The sequence below is a fragment of the Festucalex cinctus genome, chromosome 4 (assembly GCF_051991245.1).
Source record: "Festucalex cinctus isolate MCC-2025b chromosome 4, RoL_Fcin_1.0, whole genome shotgun sequence".
Taxonomy (NCBI): Eukaryota; Metazoa; Chordata; class Actinopteri; order Syngnathiformes; family Syngnathidae; genus Festucalex; species Festucalex cinctus.
Window position 1 is genome coordinate 3770001 of NC_135414.1, and position 20000 is coordinate 3790000.

Genomic DNA, 20000 nt, shown 5'->3' on the forward strand with positions numbered 1-20000 from the left:
TATATATATATATATATATATATATATGTAGCGATAATTGGGTCGTCTTTTGGACGAATTAATAATCTGGACGTTACAGAGGTAAATTATATTTACCTCGATAACCTCTGAGGCACCACGTTGGTTTTGCTTTGGGTTAACAGGAGCAAACAACGACCAAAATCCTTCTTTCATCAGTCATTTATAATCTAAAGTCGCCACACTCGATATTCAGTGGTTCGTTGTACTAACAAAAGAATAATAATCCACTAGGAAACACAGATGACTTAGGCGGAATAGAGTTCATAAAACATGCATTTATTCACGATTGCTACACTACAGAATCAAAACACTGCCTATCTAACTATTCTACCGTCAGAAGAAAAGAAACAAAATAAAGTGAATGAAAATAAGGAAGGAATGCGAATGAATGAGGAAACAAGGAAAAGAGAAATTTGACCTGCCAGATCTGTGATATGTTTCAAACGTAAGTTGCACGCAATGGTACCAATTTGGGAATCAAATGCAGACTTACGAGCATCGTTTGCGTCGAATGAGCAGAAAGGTCTTGAACAAAAGGGGGAAAAATAGTCAATGTTCGTTCCAAAAAGGCAAGAAAATAAAAAAAAAGGTTTATTCCACAGGTGAGCACGGGGAAGCCGCTCAGGGGCCTGGCGTAGTTGCGCGGCTCGTCCCTTGATTGGTCGGCGATCCGGCGAGGTTGATTCTCGCCAAGGTTGGTTCTGCTGGGCAGCTGTCCGAGTTCAGGTGTTGCAGCTCGGTCAGTACGCGCCTGCGTACGGGGAAGGCCAGCCGTTGGAGGTGCGTTGGCACTGCGGCGGAGCGCCACCGAATAGCAGGTGAGGTGCGTGGCTTAGGTGCACAACCTTGAGCCCGGCGATACGTTGCAGGTGTACGCCGGGGCCGCGGAGTCCGGGCGGGCAAGCACCGATGGTGGAACAAAAAAAAAAAAAAAAAAAGCAAGAGTCTTTAGTCAGCGTTGCAGTTTGCACCTGCTTTGGCGTGGCGTGGAGCGAGGGTCCGCTCTCGGCAACGGTTGCTGCCAGAAAAGAAAAGGGCCACGTGGTTGGCAAGTTTCTTGGAACAAAGAGTTCGAGCAGGCTGGGGCACTTGCAGGTCGTGCACGAGAGTTTTGGAAGAGGCTTGGAAGCCAGAGGCGAGAGGCGGAAGAGCAGGAAGAGGGAAGAGTATGAGCGAGGGTCTCCTCGCCCTTTTAAAGTCTTTGGGCGGGGCTTCAGTGGGTGGTGGCCAGTGTTGCCACAGTTACCTTGAAAAAGTAACTTAGTTACTTTACTGATTACTTGGTTTTAAAAGTAACTAAATTGCGTTACTGATTACTTGATTTTAAAAGTAACTAAGTTAGATTAAAAGTTACTTTTTTAGTTACTTTCAGCAGCTGCCGATAACACCATCTCAACATAAAAATAATGCAGTAGAAACGGAGTTCCAAATACTTTATTGAAAGTGCATTTTTAACATGAAAATAAAGGTTTTTTTTATGAAAAACAAAATAGGCAGTCTCTCTTGACTTCTTGTAACGTAAATACTTTTTATAAAACAAAAAATAAAAATCTATCCAGGTTGAAAATGAAAATCCCCTAAATTCCTCTATTGTTTGTTTGTTTCGCTATTCCAGTGTGTACACATGTATCAGTTTAAATATTTATTAGTAGTTATTGACAGTTATAATTGTTTTTTGGTTTGTTTGTTTTTTCTCTTCAAAATAAGGATCAGGAAAACAAAAGGTTGATAATTTAATGTTAAATATAAATATTTAACCTTTAGACAGACACCAACACAATTAAACAGAATATTTGCACATTGTGAAGTATTTCAGAAACATAAATTTAAGACATGAAATAAACCTACCGTCCAGCCAAAAGAAATATGAAGCCACCTTATGGAACAATAAATCTATCAAACACATTTTAACCACTTAATATATGCAAAAATATTTCCAAAAGTTCATTTCCCTTTTTAATCAACAATTTTTGTATTTAACAATTGTTTTTTCTTTTGTCATCACTTTCATTTTTGGTTAATGTATGACATCTTTTTTTGTTTTTTTAATCTGAGACACGATGATGACCACAGAATCACTACTGTTTATATTTTGTTTTTTGGGCTGTCGTAATCGCGGGCACGTCTCAGTTCTCCTATCTGCTGCTCATGCTAGTTGTAGACATTGACAGGGAGCCACAAACTGAGAAATGAGATACTTGCAGTGTGCTTTTAGCTTAGCTGGTGTGTTGGCTGTGGGACATACCTGTGTCGTTTGAATCCATGCATTGGATCGTCACGGGAGTTATTCTTTTTGGCTCGCGCGCAGTACCAACGCGGGCCCGAGACATACAAGTGCACCGAGAGGACTCGATAGCCATGGGAAATACCGAGATGTACGGCACCGGCTTCTGCTAACTGTCTCCATTTGTATGTTGTCACTCGCTGCGCGCGCGCGCGCCGTGTCGCGAACACGGAAACACGGAAGTAGCTTGAATGGTGATGCTACTGAAATGTAAACAAAACAAGTAGAGCACGGCGCAGAACTCTTGCTATTGTTATGAAAACCATAAAGCCTCACTCGCAACCGATACGGTCGTTTAGCTCCCCTTGACGAACGATGGTTCGGTCGAATCGTTTTTTTGTTCCACCCCTACTGAAAACGTAACTTGTCTGACGTCACTCCCCCTGGCGAGAGGGCGGAGACGACCTCATCCCATAATGCTTCACGGACCAGTTGAGGATGGAAATAAATTATTTTTTTTACCACTTTTATGGTCCATAATGCACACTTTTTTTGTTGTGTTGTGTGCCTGTTGGTTAATAAAACTAGTAGTAAAAGTATCATCACTTTTGTTTTGAATGTGCAAACCATTCATGACCAGACCATGGCTGAATTCAGTGTGGTGATCAATGACTTCTGCCCCATCTTCGTAGATAGCAGTAGTTGTTTGTGACTGTTACAACATTGAGATAGTTTGCCTTCTTCATGAAAATGTGGAGTAACGCATTGATTCTCTGGACAGTAACTTTAATCAGACTACTTTGTAGAATAAAGTAACGCGTTAGACTATTAGTTACTTTAGAAAGCAACTTTTTTGAGTAACGCGTTACTAAGTAACGCGTTACCGGCAACACTGGTGGTGGCACACCCTTCTGCTCGCTCGGGCAGACTTTAAGAAAAAAATTATTAAAGAGATTAATAATTTGGCATTAAATTTGGTCAGTCTGGCAAATCAGTTTTTCCACACAACCCGTTTAACACACATCGTAATTAATGGATCATAAACTAACTTGTGAGGTAACTTCTACTTGTCTAATCTGACTGAACTGAGAGACATTGATTAGCTTTCATTCTTTATGGAGTACAAATGAAATAGGATGTTCATACACACAAAGATATAACATGAATCATTCGTAGTTCAGTTATCTGTCAAGAATTATCATGGTATAAATGTGTAAAATGCGGTTACTTATGTGAATTGTCACTAAGGATAGTTCCAAGTTTCACCACTTGGCGGTGCTGTTGCTCCATCTAGACGTTCCAGGAAGGGCGAGGCGCCAGAATACCCTTTGTGATTGATAAGAAGTCATGAACATTCCTTTGATTGGTCATTTGTGTATTCCAAATCATTGGAGCCATTTGTTCGGGCTCCGAGAAGACGGGCTTGAATACACTCCTTCGGCAGACGCATAAATTCCTTTGTCACCTGGTCAGCGGCTTCAAAAGAGCCTTGTTGGTGGTTGGATGACCACCTGCAGAGCTAACGAAGCCTGGATCCTGTCTGGGCAGTGGAATATTTATACGACTGCAGAGAATTTGCTTTAGGAGAAGCAAACTTTTAAAAAAAATTAGAGGGTGGATTGGGCCATCGGCCATAGTTGTTACATATATATATATATATGTGTGTATATATATGTGTGTATATATATATATATATGTGTGTGTATATATATATATATATATATATATATATATATATATATATATATATATATATATATATATATATATATATATATATATATGTGTGTGTATATATATATAAATATATATATGTGTGTGTATATATATATATATATATATATATATATATATATATATATATATATATATATATATATATATATATATATATATATATATACATATCGCTCTGCTTCTGTGCATTCCAGATGAAAGGGACAGGCAAATACATCTCAGCTGCGCTTTAATTCTGGTGCAGAAATCTTCCAACAAGACAGTATTTAAGATGGCATAGACATAAATGAAATGTTTTTGTATGTGTGTCCCACAGAGGCTGAGTGGACAGAATGGTTTGACAGGGATGATGAAAGAGGATCTGGTGACTGGGAGAAGCTGACGGATCTGCGTCAGGCCTATCCGGATCGTCTGTGTAACGGTCCTCTGGACATTCAGGTAAATCTTTTAGTACAGGTTTCTACATTTTTTGATCACCAGCCAATGTGGCTGGTAACTCTGTAAAGTTAACGTTTACACAGCCAATGGGCATATTCAACATCACAACACAGTATTTAGTGGAAATGTAGAAGTCACTGAATTTGGACGCTTTTGGTTCAGATTCTGGTTCTTTGCATCAATTCCACTTTTTTTTATTTTTATTTTATTTTTATTTTTTTTTAAAGCTTTTAGCTTTTAACACCCCCAAAGTGGTGGATTCCTCCGTTCGCCCATCTCTGAGCATTGTAAGCCATTCCTGCACTAGCAGGGCGCCGCACCCTATACGCAGAGTACGCATAGTGCGTAGGGCACCATCGTCCGTGTGGGGCCTCATTTGCTTGTGGGCACGGCACATGCATGCACTTGACATGTTGCATCCGTGAACACCCGTGCAAGCACTGGATGCGACATTTCTACGTTTGTTTTAATTTTAAGACATGAAGAACCCATTTATTGTGATTGTCAGTTAAATAAACAGAGTTTTTGGGGAAAAAGTGCTTACATTCTACAATCCAGAGATGCGTGGAGAGAAAGAAGCAAAAGAAAACGAAGCATGTCATTCACGTTCGGCGGCAAACTCTTGGTGTGTTCAATGACCACTCACACAGTTGGATATTTCAAGCAATCATAGAAACACTCATTCAATGTATCAAACAGAAATAAATGCTACGTGACAACTGTAGAGGATACTTGGCATAATTTTATAATTTATTTGCCAGATCAAAAATCTCTGTAATAGATGCACCAAAATCAGAACAGCCGCATATAGCAACCTAAATTTTTCATAAAACTAAAAAAAAAAATTTCTCCCCGAAGTATACACATCAGCCTTAAAATATCCCACACTATCGATTGTCTTCCAAAGGGCAATATAAATAGGGCGCCGTGCTACATGCAGTGGCGGAGCCAGACTTTTATAAATAGCGGGGCCAGGGGGGGGGCCCAAGGATACTTCATCTAAAGATGATGCCAAATTTGTTTTCATGAAAATTAATTTCAGTCGGAGTCTCTAAATGTTCAAATATATTTAAGTACATATTAAGCACAAGGGAGATTTTTGCACATAATGTGCCGTTGATTAAGAATGTATAAAATGTACAAAAAATAATTCAGCACTGTTTAACCTGAACGAACTTGCACGCACACACGCAGATACTGTATTGTATTCATGCAATTAAGGGTGGGAACCTCTGGGTACCTTACGATACGATACGATACGCGACACGAGGCTCACGATAACGATTATCTCACGATATGACGATACTGCGATTATCGATATATTGGTCAGGAAATAAGTCCACGATAATCACGATAAATCTACTCAAGACATAAACTGATGTTTTTTCAATGACAAAATAGTTTATTTTCATACCATCACAGAAAAAACCCCATTAAAACTGGTGTCTTCTTCAGAGTGAGTAATTTAGTGCAGTTTTTTTTAAACAAATACAAATGTCTTCTCAACAGAGAACTTTCTGTGAGCAAATTTGCGTCTTTCTTAAACACTACTGTCATACAACATGCCAGTCAGTTACACAGTCAAATGTTTCATTTTATAAATTTTGAATTAAATTTAAATGAAATTTTAGATATTAAATCAATATTAACATTGCTCAGAAATTGTATGCTTCAAAAAGTAGAAAGATATGTTTTAAAACTAACATTGACGATATAATACACGTTTTTCATAGAAACTTATGCAAAACTGGGTCACTCGCTGGACAGATAAATGTCTTACACAAGTAAAAGTAAGCTCATGCTTTTCTTTAAAATAAAAAAAGAAAAAGAAAAGTAAAAGAGCAGCACGTATGATTTGAGGTCCCAATCACTGATGGAATGTGTGGAAATGGGGAAAAAAAAAGAAAAAAAAAAAAAGATAGATGTCCATCCGTTGTTGACTCGCTGTTAAGACCTACTCGTTGTGATGACTCAAATGCATTAGTTTAGCCCTGATCTCCTCTTACAAAGTTGGAATTCTTTTTATTAGTGTTATTTTACCTGGTTGTCTTCAGTCGTGGTCTGGCTATTTGTACGTGTTCCTTTCTCCCTTCGTTTTGTTAGCGAGCCTCCGCTCTCGTGTGTTAGTTTGCCATTACTCCTTTCTTGTTGCACTAGTGTAGTTTGGAAGTTCGGGAGAGTGGCCCGACATGTGGGAGCTTTAGCTGAGCTCCATTTCATTTTGTAACTATCACAGCGTTGTGAGTTTTTCGTGTCGTATTGCCCCCGTTCACCGAGCAAGACATCTACCTCGTGCCCCTGACGCCTAATGAAATCCCATAGCGAAAACCATCATTCACAACTACGCTATAGGGTGGAAATCGATTGCAAATATACACAGAGATGCTGTGCGTGATCAACTTTTCCCTTGGAGAATTAAATTAGCAGACAATGAGAGAATTAGCTCTTACCTTTAGCAAGTTTAGTCCTGAATGATGCCGCTCCAAGTGGCTGTCATATTCGTCATGTTTCCTTGCATCCACCCAAGTCCGTCTCTTCTCTATTCCATTTGATAAAATCCGAAATGTATCCATTCCACACTATCAATATATCCACATCTGACTTGTATGCAAGACGGCGTTTTGTTTACTTGGGTCTTATTCGGCTGAAGACTGCCGCACATTTCCCTGCCACTCTTATGAGGCGCTCCCTCTAGCGGCCCGCCAAGTAATTTCGCAATAAGGAACAATGGGGCCGTTACAGAGGCTGTATCGATACTTGGCATAGGCATATCGATATCCCATCGTGAGAGAAAATATCGCGATGTATCGCCGTAGCGAGATATCGTCACACCCCTACATGCAATTACTCAATAAAAGCATACAGTACTTTTATCAACATAACATTATAATATGAATATTGTGCAAATTTGTATTACAGTATGACTAAAGGTCATGTCTAAGTGCCAAACTCTCCTTGTCGTTTCAATTTTCCACATACCCTATGAAAAATAAATTTATTACTCCAACTACTACTTCATTTACAACCACATAATTTATTAATGTGATTAATTAATAATAATGTTAGTAAATCTTCCACTTCTACAGGACTGTCTCAGAAAATTAGAATATTGTGATAAATTCCTTTATTTTCTGTAATGCAATAAAATAAACAAAAATACCACACATTCTGGATTCATTACAAATCAACAGAAATATTGCAAGCCGTTTATTTTAATATTGCTGATTATGGCTTACAGCTTAAACAAAACTTAACATCCTATCTCAAAATATTTAGAATATCCTAATAAAGTATACTAGTAGGCTATTCAACTAATCACTTGAATCGTCTAACTCGAAACACCTACAAGTGTTCCAAGTGAATCTAGAATGTATGACATTTTTGTTTTTTTAATTGCATTACAGAAAACAAAGGACTTTATCACAATATTCTAATTTTCTGAGACAGTCCTGTAAATGTAAACGTCAGTTAGCGTCTGTTTGAACTTTCAACCATTGGAGGGTGCTATTGTATTGCCTAACAACAACAATGCATTTACTTTTAGCTTGTGCAAAACTATGTTGCTTATTGATGTCCGTCCAAAACAATCTATCTGAACTAGAGGTGTAAAATTTTAATCATAATTAATCGCATTACTTCAATAATTAACTGATGATTAATCGCACATTTTATATCTCAATTTATATCTAAATTTACAATAAAATGTAAATTTTTTACCCCTAATTTAAATATGGTTTTATTTTTTAGTCATTGATAGAGTAATTTCATAACAATTTAATAAAAAAAGTTTAAAAATAAAAATAAAATATGTGCTGTACTGTAAAACCAAAACAAAGTGTGACTAATTTGTTTTGGTCATTTTTCTGTCACTACAACATGGTATAATTGCATTTGTAAGACAATAGTCACAGCTCAGTGCATTTTTCTTTTCATATTAGGAGCTGCCTAATTTTTAACATGAAGTAACTTGTGAAATTATGCACATTTGAACTGTAAAATACAACACAGTCCCCACAAATATATGCATTCGCTGAAAGCTTTTATTTTGTTAAGTTAAATAGGATGTGAATTGTAAAATGGCGAGTATTTACTGCATAGGAACCAGAAACGACCGATGTGTTCTTTTCATATTAATAGCTATATTTTTAAAACAATAAGTAACTTGCGAGTTTACACATTTTAAAATTGTAAAATACAACCTGACGCCAATCCCCACATATATAGGCAGTATCATTTAATTTATTACTGCTAAATTGTGTTATAGTGACTCCTTTTCATGACGTCGGACGCTTTTATTTTGTTAAGTTCTCGGATGCGAGACGCAGCTGAGGCCGCTCTACTATTACAGCGAACACATCGGTAGTTTCACTTTTACCCTGCTGATATTTTGTGGAGATGCTGAATAAAATACGCCTCATATTTAAAGATAAATAGGCTTGGGCTCACTCCAACTGACAAGACGGCGTCCATTTGGCTCTTTACTCTCACAGGGGTTTCAGAATGCCTATGGAGGCCTCTTGGTGCTCGGTGCTAACGGCTAACCGAGTGCGTTCTTTCAAAGCAAGGCACGGGTGGTAGTGGTGAGACACAGTCCAAATGGCTCCTCCATGCTACATTCTGCCCCTTAAACACTGTATTTTAGCTCCAGTGCATTTCTATTTGGTAGTTTTGACATGGACGTTTCTACTGCGTGGTGACTGGAATTCCCTGAGTAGAGGCTTTCTAAATAAGGACCGGTCGTTAATCGAGCGGTAAAAAAAAATAAAAAAAAAATAAATGTGCCGTTCAAGGCATTTTAAGTTAACGAGATAACGCGATAATTTTGCCACCCATAATTTGAACATAAAAGTTATTTTAAATAGTCACTCACGTCTCACAGGCAAACCAACATGATATAGCCAAATGCCAACGTGCATTCTTGTTGTGCCGGTACTCAGGAGACTGCTCCTCTTAACAGGTGATTCTCCTTCTCCAGACTCCTAGTGAGGTGGATTATAATGCTTTGTCGTAAGTAGCGCCAGCCACTGTTCAGGAGGGGCATAACAATTAGTAGGCGTCTGAAAAAAATGCTGGCAGGCTGCATCGGCCAGGCGTGCGACATCACTGCGCCGGCGCCGTGATACAGTATGTCAATCACATTTCAGCAGGGGCACGTGTCACCCCGGCCCCCCCTCTGGCTCCGCCATTGGCTACATGATTAAAAAGAATTGTGATATCATAATGACATGGAGCTGGGAGCAGGCGAGTGATCAGACGTGATAGAAATGTGCGTGACATCAGAGCAGGTTTCCCCTCTCTTCTGCGGTTTGCAAGTTGAAGACGTAAACAGAAAGTAAAAGAAACAAGAAGTAAACAATGACGCGCAGCTAAACAAGCTGTGCCTTGGCGTCATCTTCCCAAGATGAAACAGATTCGACAAGATGGTGATCTTCCCCCGTTGTTTTTCTGGTGGTATCTTGTGAAGTAAATGAAGAGGATTGTGCAATGTAAGTACTCAAAAACAGTTAACACAACAATTCTGTTGAAACAAGCTAGTGGAGCAAAATGTGGAAAGATGCACAGGCTGCCGAGGTACCATTAGCAGTTTAGCCGCTACTAAGTAGCCGTGCAGCGAGCCACCATACCAAAGTAGCAATCTTTTGATCACCCCAACCCGTGTGAATTGCAAATGATTGCTGGTCTGCAAAAACTTGTTTGAACCAGTCTATGGCACAACAAAAGGTTGGGGTTGGGTCTTTAAGCCATGCAAACTATTATTGTTGCAAAATGCCTCCTACGCTGTGAAGAAAAATAAAATAAAATTTGGGGGCACCATCACACTTTTAAGCTTAGGGTACCCAAAGGGGTAGCAGCGGCACTGTGCCCAAGTGAATTCATATCTCATTTTGATGAAAATGACATAATGAGATACATGTGCAGGCTGGACAACTTGGATCTTACAGTATAAGCACGATGAGTACTTTTAACTCTCGCGACAGCAGATCCTGTCCTGACAATGTCCCAAAATAAGCATCGCGAAGACGACTATAGAAAATCCGAAGGGACTCCTGTTTTCCCTGTTTGATGAACATGGCGGCTTCCATGCCCGTCAACTTAGGAGAGCCATCAAACTCGCATGTCATGGCCTGGTGCAGAGCCAAGGGATCATATAATACAACACATCAGCAGGCTGCCGTTCCAGCAGTCGATTGACTGCGTGGCTGGACGTCATTTTTATCAAGTACAACTTATCTTCCATGGTTGCCGTTGGTAACATCTCATAGTAGTCAATGTCTTTCAGGTACTCTCAAGTGTTGTGGGACCCCTCTGGTTTCGGTTCGGTTTCCGAGTTTAGCAGGCTAATGGCTCGCTACGACGGCTCGCTTAGGTAGCCAGCGGGGGATAGTGTAGCAGACTAACGGCTCGCGGCAGCTAGTTGAGCAGCCAGCGCTGCCGGCGGCAGTTAGCTCTGCAGCTATAAAGTGGAGCAGGGCTCTGTTGCGGCTAGTGGGGCCACAAGACACTCGTCTGATAGCCTGGCCAACGAGAGGCGTCCGCATTTAGCCTTGAGGCAGGTTCGCTAATGGAGGTAGCTAGCGGGCTGGCTTCGCGGCCTGGCGGCTAGGCCTCTTAAACCACAGACAGCTCAAATTCACAAGGACAACTGCGCCACCTTGTGAGGGGGCCTACACAGTATGCCCGCGTGGGTCTTCTTCGGCCGGATACTCCGGTCTCCTCCCACATTCCAAAGACATGCATGGCAGGTTAATTGGGCGCTCTGAATTGTCCCTAGGCGTGCTTGTGAGTGTGGATGGTTGTTTATCTTTGTGTGCCCTGCGATTGGCTGGCAACCAGTTCAGGGTGTACCCCGCCTGCTGCCCGAAGTCAGCTGGAATAGGTTCACCACCCCCGCGACCCTTGTGAGGAGCAAGCAGTTAAGATAATGGATGGATAGATGTATACTGTTTGTAAAAAAGAATTTTCGTGTCATGGAAGCAGCTGCAACCTGATTTATCGTTTAAGACTCTTTTCACTCTCCGGGTAATCCTGTAACCGAGCTTGGGGTGGGTTTTTGATTTGGGGAGTGGATACTGTAGCCCCAGTTGACTAATGATATTGTAGCTTTAGATTTTTGTTAACCTCTCCTTCTAACCTCTAACGTTTTCTGATTATCAGTTTGTTAGTTTCGCTCAAAAACCACCACAACTATTATCAATTAATCTCATGCCATCCATACACCAAACCTCAGCTTGTGGAAGTTTGGATTAAGTTTTGTGAAAAAAAATCTGAACAAAATTGAAATTTAGATTATCTTTTAAAGTTGTTGATGTGCTTAAACTTTTTCTTTTGAATTTCATTTATGAAGCACATTTCAACAATAAAAATGTGGATTTCAAATCTTCTTGATTAGTTATGCCTTAATATTTTGTAATGTCCTAGAATCCAAATTCTTTATTTGGTGACCTTTAGCCAGATATGAGATTAATATAGATCAATTCGATTAATTAATTAAAAATCCTGTAATTATTATTTTTTAATCACCTGACAGCACTAGTATGAATTATACTCCTTTCTATTTGTTTTTCTTTCCAGGCTGAAACAAATGATGGCATACCTTCTAACCAAACAGGGGACGTGATCCACAAAAATAATAAAGATTATGGCTTTGTCTGCCGCAATAAAGACCAAGCCCATGGCCTCTGTCACAACTACAGAGTTCGTTTTCTCTGTGGAAAACTTGGTAATTGTATTATTTTCAGAATGTTTCTCTCTCTTTTTTTAAAATATGTTTCTCAATTGCATATGCATAAAGTACAAACATCTCAGCTTTACGATACAGTAATTGGTTACTATTTCTCAAATGCATGCTGCCATGCTGTCTTATATTAGTTCATTGGCAAAGTTGTAACCATATTTTGTAGTGTGTATTGTTTGTATAAAAGAATTTATATTAATGACTTAATAATCATGCCTGCTACCATAGGGTTCATAGTTGGTCATAGTGTTATTCTTTTTTCAGATTAGGGTATGGAATGTGATCAGTCTTAAGTCTCAGAACGTTGATGCTTTGTGGTGCAAAGGAAATTGTTCTGCCTTGAGCATGAGCAACAGGCATGACAATATTTTAATATTTTCTTAAGAGTAAAAAATGTTCGTCGTCAGCATTGTCACAAAGTGTGTCCAATTTCATTTACATTAACACAATCACAATACGAAAAACTATCATCACAATACATTATATGGCATACATTGATGACTCAGAATCGCCCCATTTTTGGATATTACATTTTTAGCTGTCATCAATCATTGTCCACTGCTGTAGTTCTAACTCTTAATCTCCAATTCTGCAGTCCGTCCTCAGGCCTCAATTTCCATCGACATGTTGTCCAACAGCACAATTCTGGAGCTTGCAGACAAGCCCGTGGGTTGGCAACCTGGTGACCGGGTTGTAGTGGCCAGCACTGACTACTCCATGCATCAGACTGAAGGGTTTAACCTAATTCATTGTCCTACTTGCACGACTAACCAAGTCAAGGTTCAAGGTGAGGAATGTGACTAACAGCACAATCTCATAATTTAAATGATTTTGAAACTTAAAATTCAAACTGAAAACAGTAAATTAAACATTCTCCCTGATATGAGCTTTGCAGCAATTACACCAATCATCCTCTGAACGCCCTAATACTGTATCAAAAGAAATGTTCATTGTACCTTGTTGTAGAGTTGCAGTCTCCACTAGGAAGGTCTACGGTTAGCCTAGCATCAAACGAACGGATTTTGGTGGCCGTGGCCAAGGCTGGCCAGACTTCCGTGTGTTTTTGACTACAAAATGAGTTGGGCGTGGCCAAGTCTCATCTTTTCCTGTGCTCCTGTTTACAAACAGTCTTCACGTCTGTACCTGAAGTAATATTGGCTCATTAGTTTCAATAGTCAGTACAGATCCCGGGATAAGTGAAAGATGTTCTGCTAATCCACGTTTGTATTGTTCCAAATTCCTGAAGCAGTCGTCAGTTAAATGTTTGCCACAAACTGTCAGGGTTGCTAACCCTCCTCACGATGCACATTTTCCGGGTGCAGCTACTGGGATTGACACCCCCGTACCGGTCGAACCATAAGTCATACGGGGAAAATGAACACATCCCCGGAACCGGCTCAACCTCGGCTTTCCAACGGCGTCAGTACCGGCCCTCCACGACCCTCCGGGACGGTGATACAGGGCCGCGAAATCGGCCACCCCACTCGCAGGAACTAACTAACACGTTTTGGGAGTTGCTTGGGCATATTTAATGCATAAATGCCAACCACAAGCCTTTCTGTGGCATAAGAAAAATGTTTTTGTTGTCCTTTGTACAATCTGGTTCAGAGCGGTCCCTATGGGGTTGTTTTGCTGCCATGCTGTCCTCTTGCTGCTGCTGCTGCTGCTGCTGCTGTTGTTTGTTTGTTCCAGCGGGGGGGAGGGGTTGAAAATTGTGAGGGTGGAGTTCGCGCTGAGCTAGTGACGTATAAAACTGAAAAAGGTGGGGTTAGTGACATGTAAAACCGACCTGCTGAAAGAGCCCATTCGAGAGTGCTGTTTGAGCTAATGTGATACGCCCATAGGAAAGGGAAACATGGGTCGTTTATCTCACAGCTTTGGGGACTTACTTAGTCAGGCTATGGTAAGGCATATATTTATGTCAAAATCCCCCCCAAAAGTGAACATTTCATATAAGGGGGCCTTTCAATCATTCCTGCCATTTTTGTCACGCCTAAAAAAAAAAGGTGCCTCAAAAGTAAGCTGTTCTTAAACCATTTGGACTATCAGTACAATTTATTTTTATTTTTTTATTTTTTTTTTTTTAAAGATAACTCTTTGAATTTTTCTCCCAAACAGTCAGAATCTGTTTAAGTGCTACGAGCAATGAGTAATGGAAGTTTGAAAAAAAAAAAGAAAAAAAAAGAAAAAGAAAAAGAAAAAAAAAAAGACACATTTTATGTTTGTCGAATTATTTTTCACAAAATCTGCCTTGAATATGAATGTAGAATGGTGATTAGGACTTGAAAACACTCCAGGATCAAAGCTTGATGTCTTCCCTTATTCCATTTCAAGTTTGACAATAATACAACAGAGAATTAGCATTTTACACAGAATTTTCCAAAACAGGGGTTCAGGCGAGCAAAAGTCTCCCATTTGGGAGACCCTTGAAAGCCCAAGTCCAGTCTAACAAAAAAAAAAAAAAACATTTTAATTTGTGACTATTATACTCTTGCCACATTTGAGAGACATTTAGACATCATTTTGGATTGATTGATTGATTGATTGATTGAACATAAACATAAACACATCACAAGTATAAAATACAAGTTAAAAAAGGAGAAAAAGAAAACAAAAATCATCAATAGTATCATAATTTACATGTTCAAAAGGAGTAGGAAGAAGTAAAAAAACTTCGTAATAATATACTAATAAGTTGTTCTTACAAACAGAAATTAATAGAAAATAAACAAAACATGTTTATCTTAAGTGCACAGATATATTGGCATGAGTTGTAAGTCCTTATCGATTACATATACGCAAATAAGAGAGAGCGAAAATATACAACATATACAACACAATAAATTCCCAAACATTAAGTATTCAACATATGTGGGCACACATGTCCTTATCGATTACATATACGCAAATAAGAGAGAGCGAAAATATACAACATATACAACACAATAAATTCCCAAACATTAAGTATTCAACATATGTGGGCACACATGCACAAGCCCATACACGCACATAATGAGACACTATGTGTCTTATTTTACTGATTTTATTTGTATTTTTAAACTATGTTTTTTTTTTTAACCTTATAGCACTTTGAGATGCGGGTGCATGTAAAGTGCACTATAAATTGAATCCATTATTATTATTATTATTATTATTATTATTAGTATGATTATTAAAATGGCAATTGCCACTACCAGAAAGGGCGGTGCACTCAGAGATTTTCCCAGAAACACGTCACAGCTATTTGTGCATAGAGTCCATTGACAGTTACAATTGTGGGTTTTTTTTCGATTTAAAGTAAGGATCAGGAAAACAAAAGGCTGATCATTTAATTTTAAATATAAATATTTAACCTTTAAAAAGACACCAACACAAATAGAATATGTGATTAGTGTGAAGTATTTCAGAAACTTTGACGTAAACAAACTTGTTTACGTCACGTGACTCCGGTTGATTTGACGGGTGAACGGACGGTGTTGGCAATTAAAAGAAGATAATTGTAAAAGGTAGGCCGATTTCTATGAGTGCATGATGAGAGTGACAGTTGGCTATCAGCTATTTATTGGCCTCTTGCTAATATGTTGCTAAGCCACAAAAGTATTTCATTCGGTATTTAGTTTTGCTGAACAAGCAACTATTACCCCGGGTTTTCACTGGATGCGGTTGCGGTGCGGTTGCGGTGCGGTGCGTCTTGACTGCGTGCTCCGGACGGGTCAATTTTTTTGTCAATCCACACCGGCTCCGCACAGCTGCGGTCCGGCAGCTCCGTCGCCGCCCACTTCCCAACGTGTCTCGCGGGACCGCGCGCGCGCGATCATGTGGCATTTCACAACGAGAGGTGGACTTCTTTTGATTTAACTTTTTCTTCTTCTTCTGCTATGAGATTCCATGCAGCATCCTTTTTTTGGTTGTCCTTGTAAAGTATATTAATAACGAGAGTCGGGTCAGTGCGGGTCCACTCTTTATTTCTGTCTTCCCCGTCCGGCTGCCGCTCAGTACGGCAAGCGAGACGGGCACAACAAGCAATCGCGAACATCAAACTCACAATACATTACAGTCCTTATAAAAAGGATGTGCCGTGTCATATATTATTTTGTGGTTTTCCACCTCCAATATAAACCTCTCCTCGTCCATGTTCGCTGGTGTCTAAACCGTGAATGAGCACATGGCCCGGCGACGCCCACGTCACGTTTTGCTGAAAAACTTGCGAAATAGGAGCTGGCGAGTGTTTTATTCTGAAAGGTAACCGGAAATTTATTTTGAAACTGCCTCGGTCTTCCTGTCCCGCTCGATGTGTTTTGTGCTAGCTTGCCATTTGCCGGAGGCCTACCGCTGCGGCGTCCGGCAAAAATAGAAAATAGGTCTATCCTTGCGGAAGGCTTGCGGCACGCCGCAGGCCTTCCGCAGTCGACACGCAACGCACCCGCAAGCGGTGTAAACTGCACCATTCGAATGAATGGAATCTAATTGCTTGCGTCGCCGGACCGCACCGCAACCGCACCGCAACCGCAACCGGTGAAAACCCGGGGTTAGAATTGAGGCATAATGTGATGGAACTATATTTCACCCATAGGCAACCTAGTTTAGTGTGTAGTGTGTTTGCAACACAACAGACATCTGGCTGATGTTGACTTTCTTACATAGTTTTGACTTTAATAAAGGAAACTGAATCATCTCTGTGCATTCTTACTAATGCCCCATGGCGTCAACAAACATTACGGAACACGCATATTTGCTCTCCCCAAAAACACTCTTGTTTTCAGGACAAGACGTTGATTTAGTGAGTAGTGTTGCTACTACTTTGGCATTGTAGAATTCCTGTTTCTGGACTGAAAATGAATTAATTTCCATTAAAGGACAAAGGGATTATTAAAATGATGGAAGAATATGTGCAACCACCAATAGACCCTTCCAGTGTGACGTCACGTTTAAGTGCACCCCTTGCGGTGGAAGGCAGGGCGTCAATGCGAGTGAATTAGAAAACAATCAGTGTGACCTAGAAACAGTTCAAACAGTTGATGAATCAGCGACCAATGCTATGGTGAACTTGTGCGCGTCCGACGGATGGTCTAATGGCTCAAAGAGAGATGAGATCGTTCTTTCGACTGCCGGCAGCGATTCTAAACCATGCGGAAGACAGTGAGGAGTGAAATACGAGCATGGTGGCTAGCGCGAAAATACGACGCAACTACTTTGCACCCACAAAAGTACGAGGATATGCTCAGATCATTTTCTATCAGGTAGTTTTTCTCTTTTTCATATACAGTGGGTTATAACATTAACCTCTGATTGTAAATTCCAGGCAGATGTGATGAATGTGCCATATTATCTTTCGTGAAACAATCATTCATACTTTTTTTGCACAAGTATTAAAGTAATTTTGAACAAAAAGTTAACGATTTAACACGATTATCACAATTAACACTTTAACTCGGGCTAGAGCTCTGCTGAGGAATGTGTTGTAAGCGTGTGGTGTGTTTGTTAGCAGCTAGCAAGCTAAGAGCTCGAAAACTTCGATATACAGCAAGACGAATATATCCGGACACAAACGATTTAATGAATGACAATTTACACCATGAACGTAATGACTGACGTTCTGTTTCAAGCAAAAACGACACACCTTAAGCTTCCACTTCCACTTCGCCTTCCAACAAACTAATTTTTTTGTGGCTAGCAGCTCCAAACGGCTGGTTTCAATGAGTAGCAGTAATGTAGTGTCCTACTTGGGACGTTTTTTTTTTACACTTGACATATTTCCCACCTTTTTCTCCGAAAATCAAGCTCTGTACATTCATTTGTTATTGGATGTTTGCCTTCCGGGAGGCGCAGCGGTAGCTAAGCAGTGACGTCACCTGGAAGGGTCTATAGTCCATTATTTATTTATTAATCAATCCATTTTCTTTTGCCACTCGTCTTGAGTAAAAAAAAAAAAAAAAAAAAAAGTACCTGTTTTCAAAAGTGTGGCAAGTTTGTGTGACATTCATTTAATCAGTATGTGGCATAATTCTGAGTTTGAATAGCCAACCAACTATTAATGCAAGCATTCAGGCCATACATTGGAGGAGGGTGAATAGAAAGAGAAAGTCCTACTATATAGCTAATCAACTACAATATCTTGTGCTATGGACACAACCCAACAGAGATACTAACTGTTGGTTGGAACTGGAGCAGAAGGATTGTAATAACCTTAGACTCTTAGATTTACTCTTTATTACAAAATCGATAAAACGACATAATTGTTTTAAAAACCCAATGATACCCCCAATGACCCTGACTGCCTGGTGGAAGGCATTAGAAATGACTAACTCCCAATTCGCGCCCTGTGGGCTTTCTCCCATTTGGCATGACCCCGACTTTCAACTCAATAATCAGTCGTTTCATTTAAGTTTATGGGAGCAGAAAGGAATTACACACCTTCATCATCTTTTTTCAGATAATAAGTTTATATCGTATATAAACTTGTTCCAAAAATATGAAATAAAAAAACGGAAATTTCTTACATTATCTGCAAGTTAAAAATATGGTTAAGAAACAAATCCCAACACTTCAGGATACGCTCCAACTGCCTGTCTTAGCTAAATATATTATAAAGCTTTCTCCAACAACAACAAAAAAACTATCAAAAATATATAAGCTACTTTTATACACAGATGAAATGTATTTACCTACTTTAAAATGGGTAAAAAGACTTGTGTATAGTTCCGGAACCAGACTTTTGGACCCAAATCTGTGGAATTGTATTTAAAATGACAAAAGATACAAATTTGCAACTTATCCAATATAAGATACTTCATAGAACATATATTACGCAATATATGATGAAAAAAATGGGACTATCTGACTCCAACATTTTTCTCCAGTGCTCACAAAACACTGCCGATATTTATCTTCATGCTTTATGGTCATGTACTCCAGTGCTGTATTTTTGGACTAAAGTCTTGGAAAAGCTCTCTGATACATTAAACTGTAGGCTTCCTTTATCTCCAAGATTGTGTTTACTAGGTGACTTAACAATAACTGATCTACCATGTAAACATTCTCAATCTACACTTAAAGCCCTTACTATTGCTAAAAAAGCAATCCTTCTCAATTGGAAAAATAAACAATCTCTAAATATCGACCACTGGTTAAACCTACTAATAAATTATATCTTAATGGAAAAAATCTCTGCTTTAAATAAAAATCAAGTTTCAAGATTTACACAAATATGGTCTAGGTACATAGAATATTTTAATCTTAATTAATTTGGTAACTTAATTCTGCCTAGATTCTGCCTGTTAACGAGAGCCACCACATCGTTATAACTTCTGTATTTGCTGCTTCTGTATTTGGGATTTTGTAACTGATTGTTTTTATTTTTATATAGTCGGGAACCTAGTTGCTGCCAGTGAGCTCGAGTACGCCACACGAAACAACACTCTATACTCACTAACTCCTTAAGATTCTATCATCTCTGCTGATTTTTAACTACTACTGCTTGATTTTCTGCGTCCTAGTATAGTATAGGGTAGGGGTGTTAAAAAAAATCGATTCGGCGATATATCGCGATACTACATCGCACGATTCTCGAATCGATTCAATTAAAAAAAAAAGATTTTTTTTTTTTTTTTTTAAAGAGCTCAGAATTGTTCATTCGGTAGTCTTACCGATTCAACGTCTTATCATCATTACCTTTTTTTTTGTGTGTGTGTGTGAATCGATTTTTAAACTTCCATTTTTAATGGAAAAATATTCAACAAAACGTCTGACTTCGGGTTAGGATTCACACCTTGAGCATGGAAGAATGTTATATGAACGGAACATTAAGCCTTAATATTTTATTTTAATGCTGTTCAAACATGAAAC

At 39.2% G+C, this 20000-nt stretch overlaps 1 protein-coding gene across 1 annotated transcript in view; it reads left to right on the forward strand.

Annotated features, from left to right (window-relative positions):
- LOC144017102 (cell migration-inducing and hyaluronan-binding protein-like) overlaps window positions 1-20000 on the forward strand; it is a 276493-nt gene that overhangs the window by 238702 nt on the left and 17791 nt on the right. The window contains exons 12-14 of the mRNA XM_077518355.1: window positions 4299-4420; window positions 11993-12140; window positions 12751-12942. Coding sequence (XP_077374481.1) covers window positions 4299-4420; window positions 11993-12140; window positions 12751-12942 — 462 coding nt within the window. The remainder of the gene's footprint in view (window positions 1-4298; window positions 4421-11992; window positions 12141-12750; window positions 12943-20000) is intronic.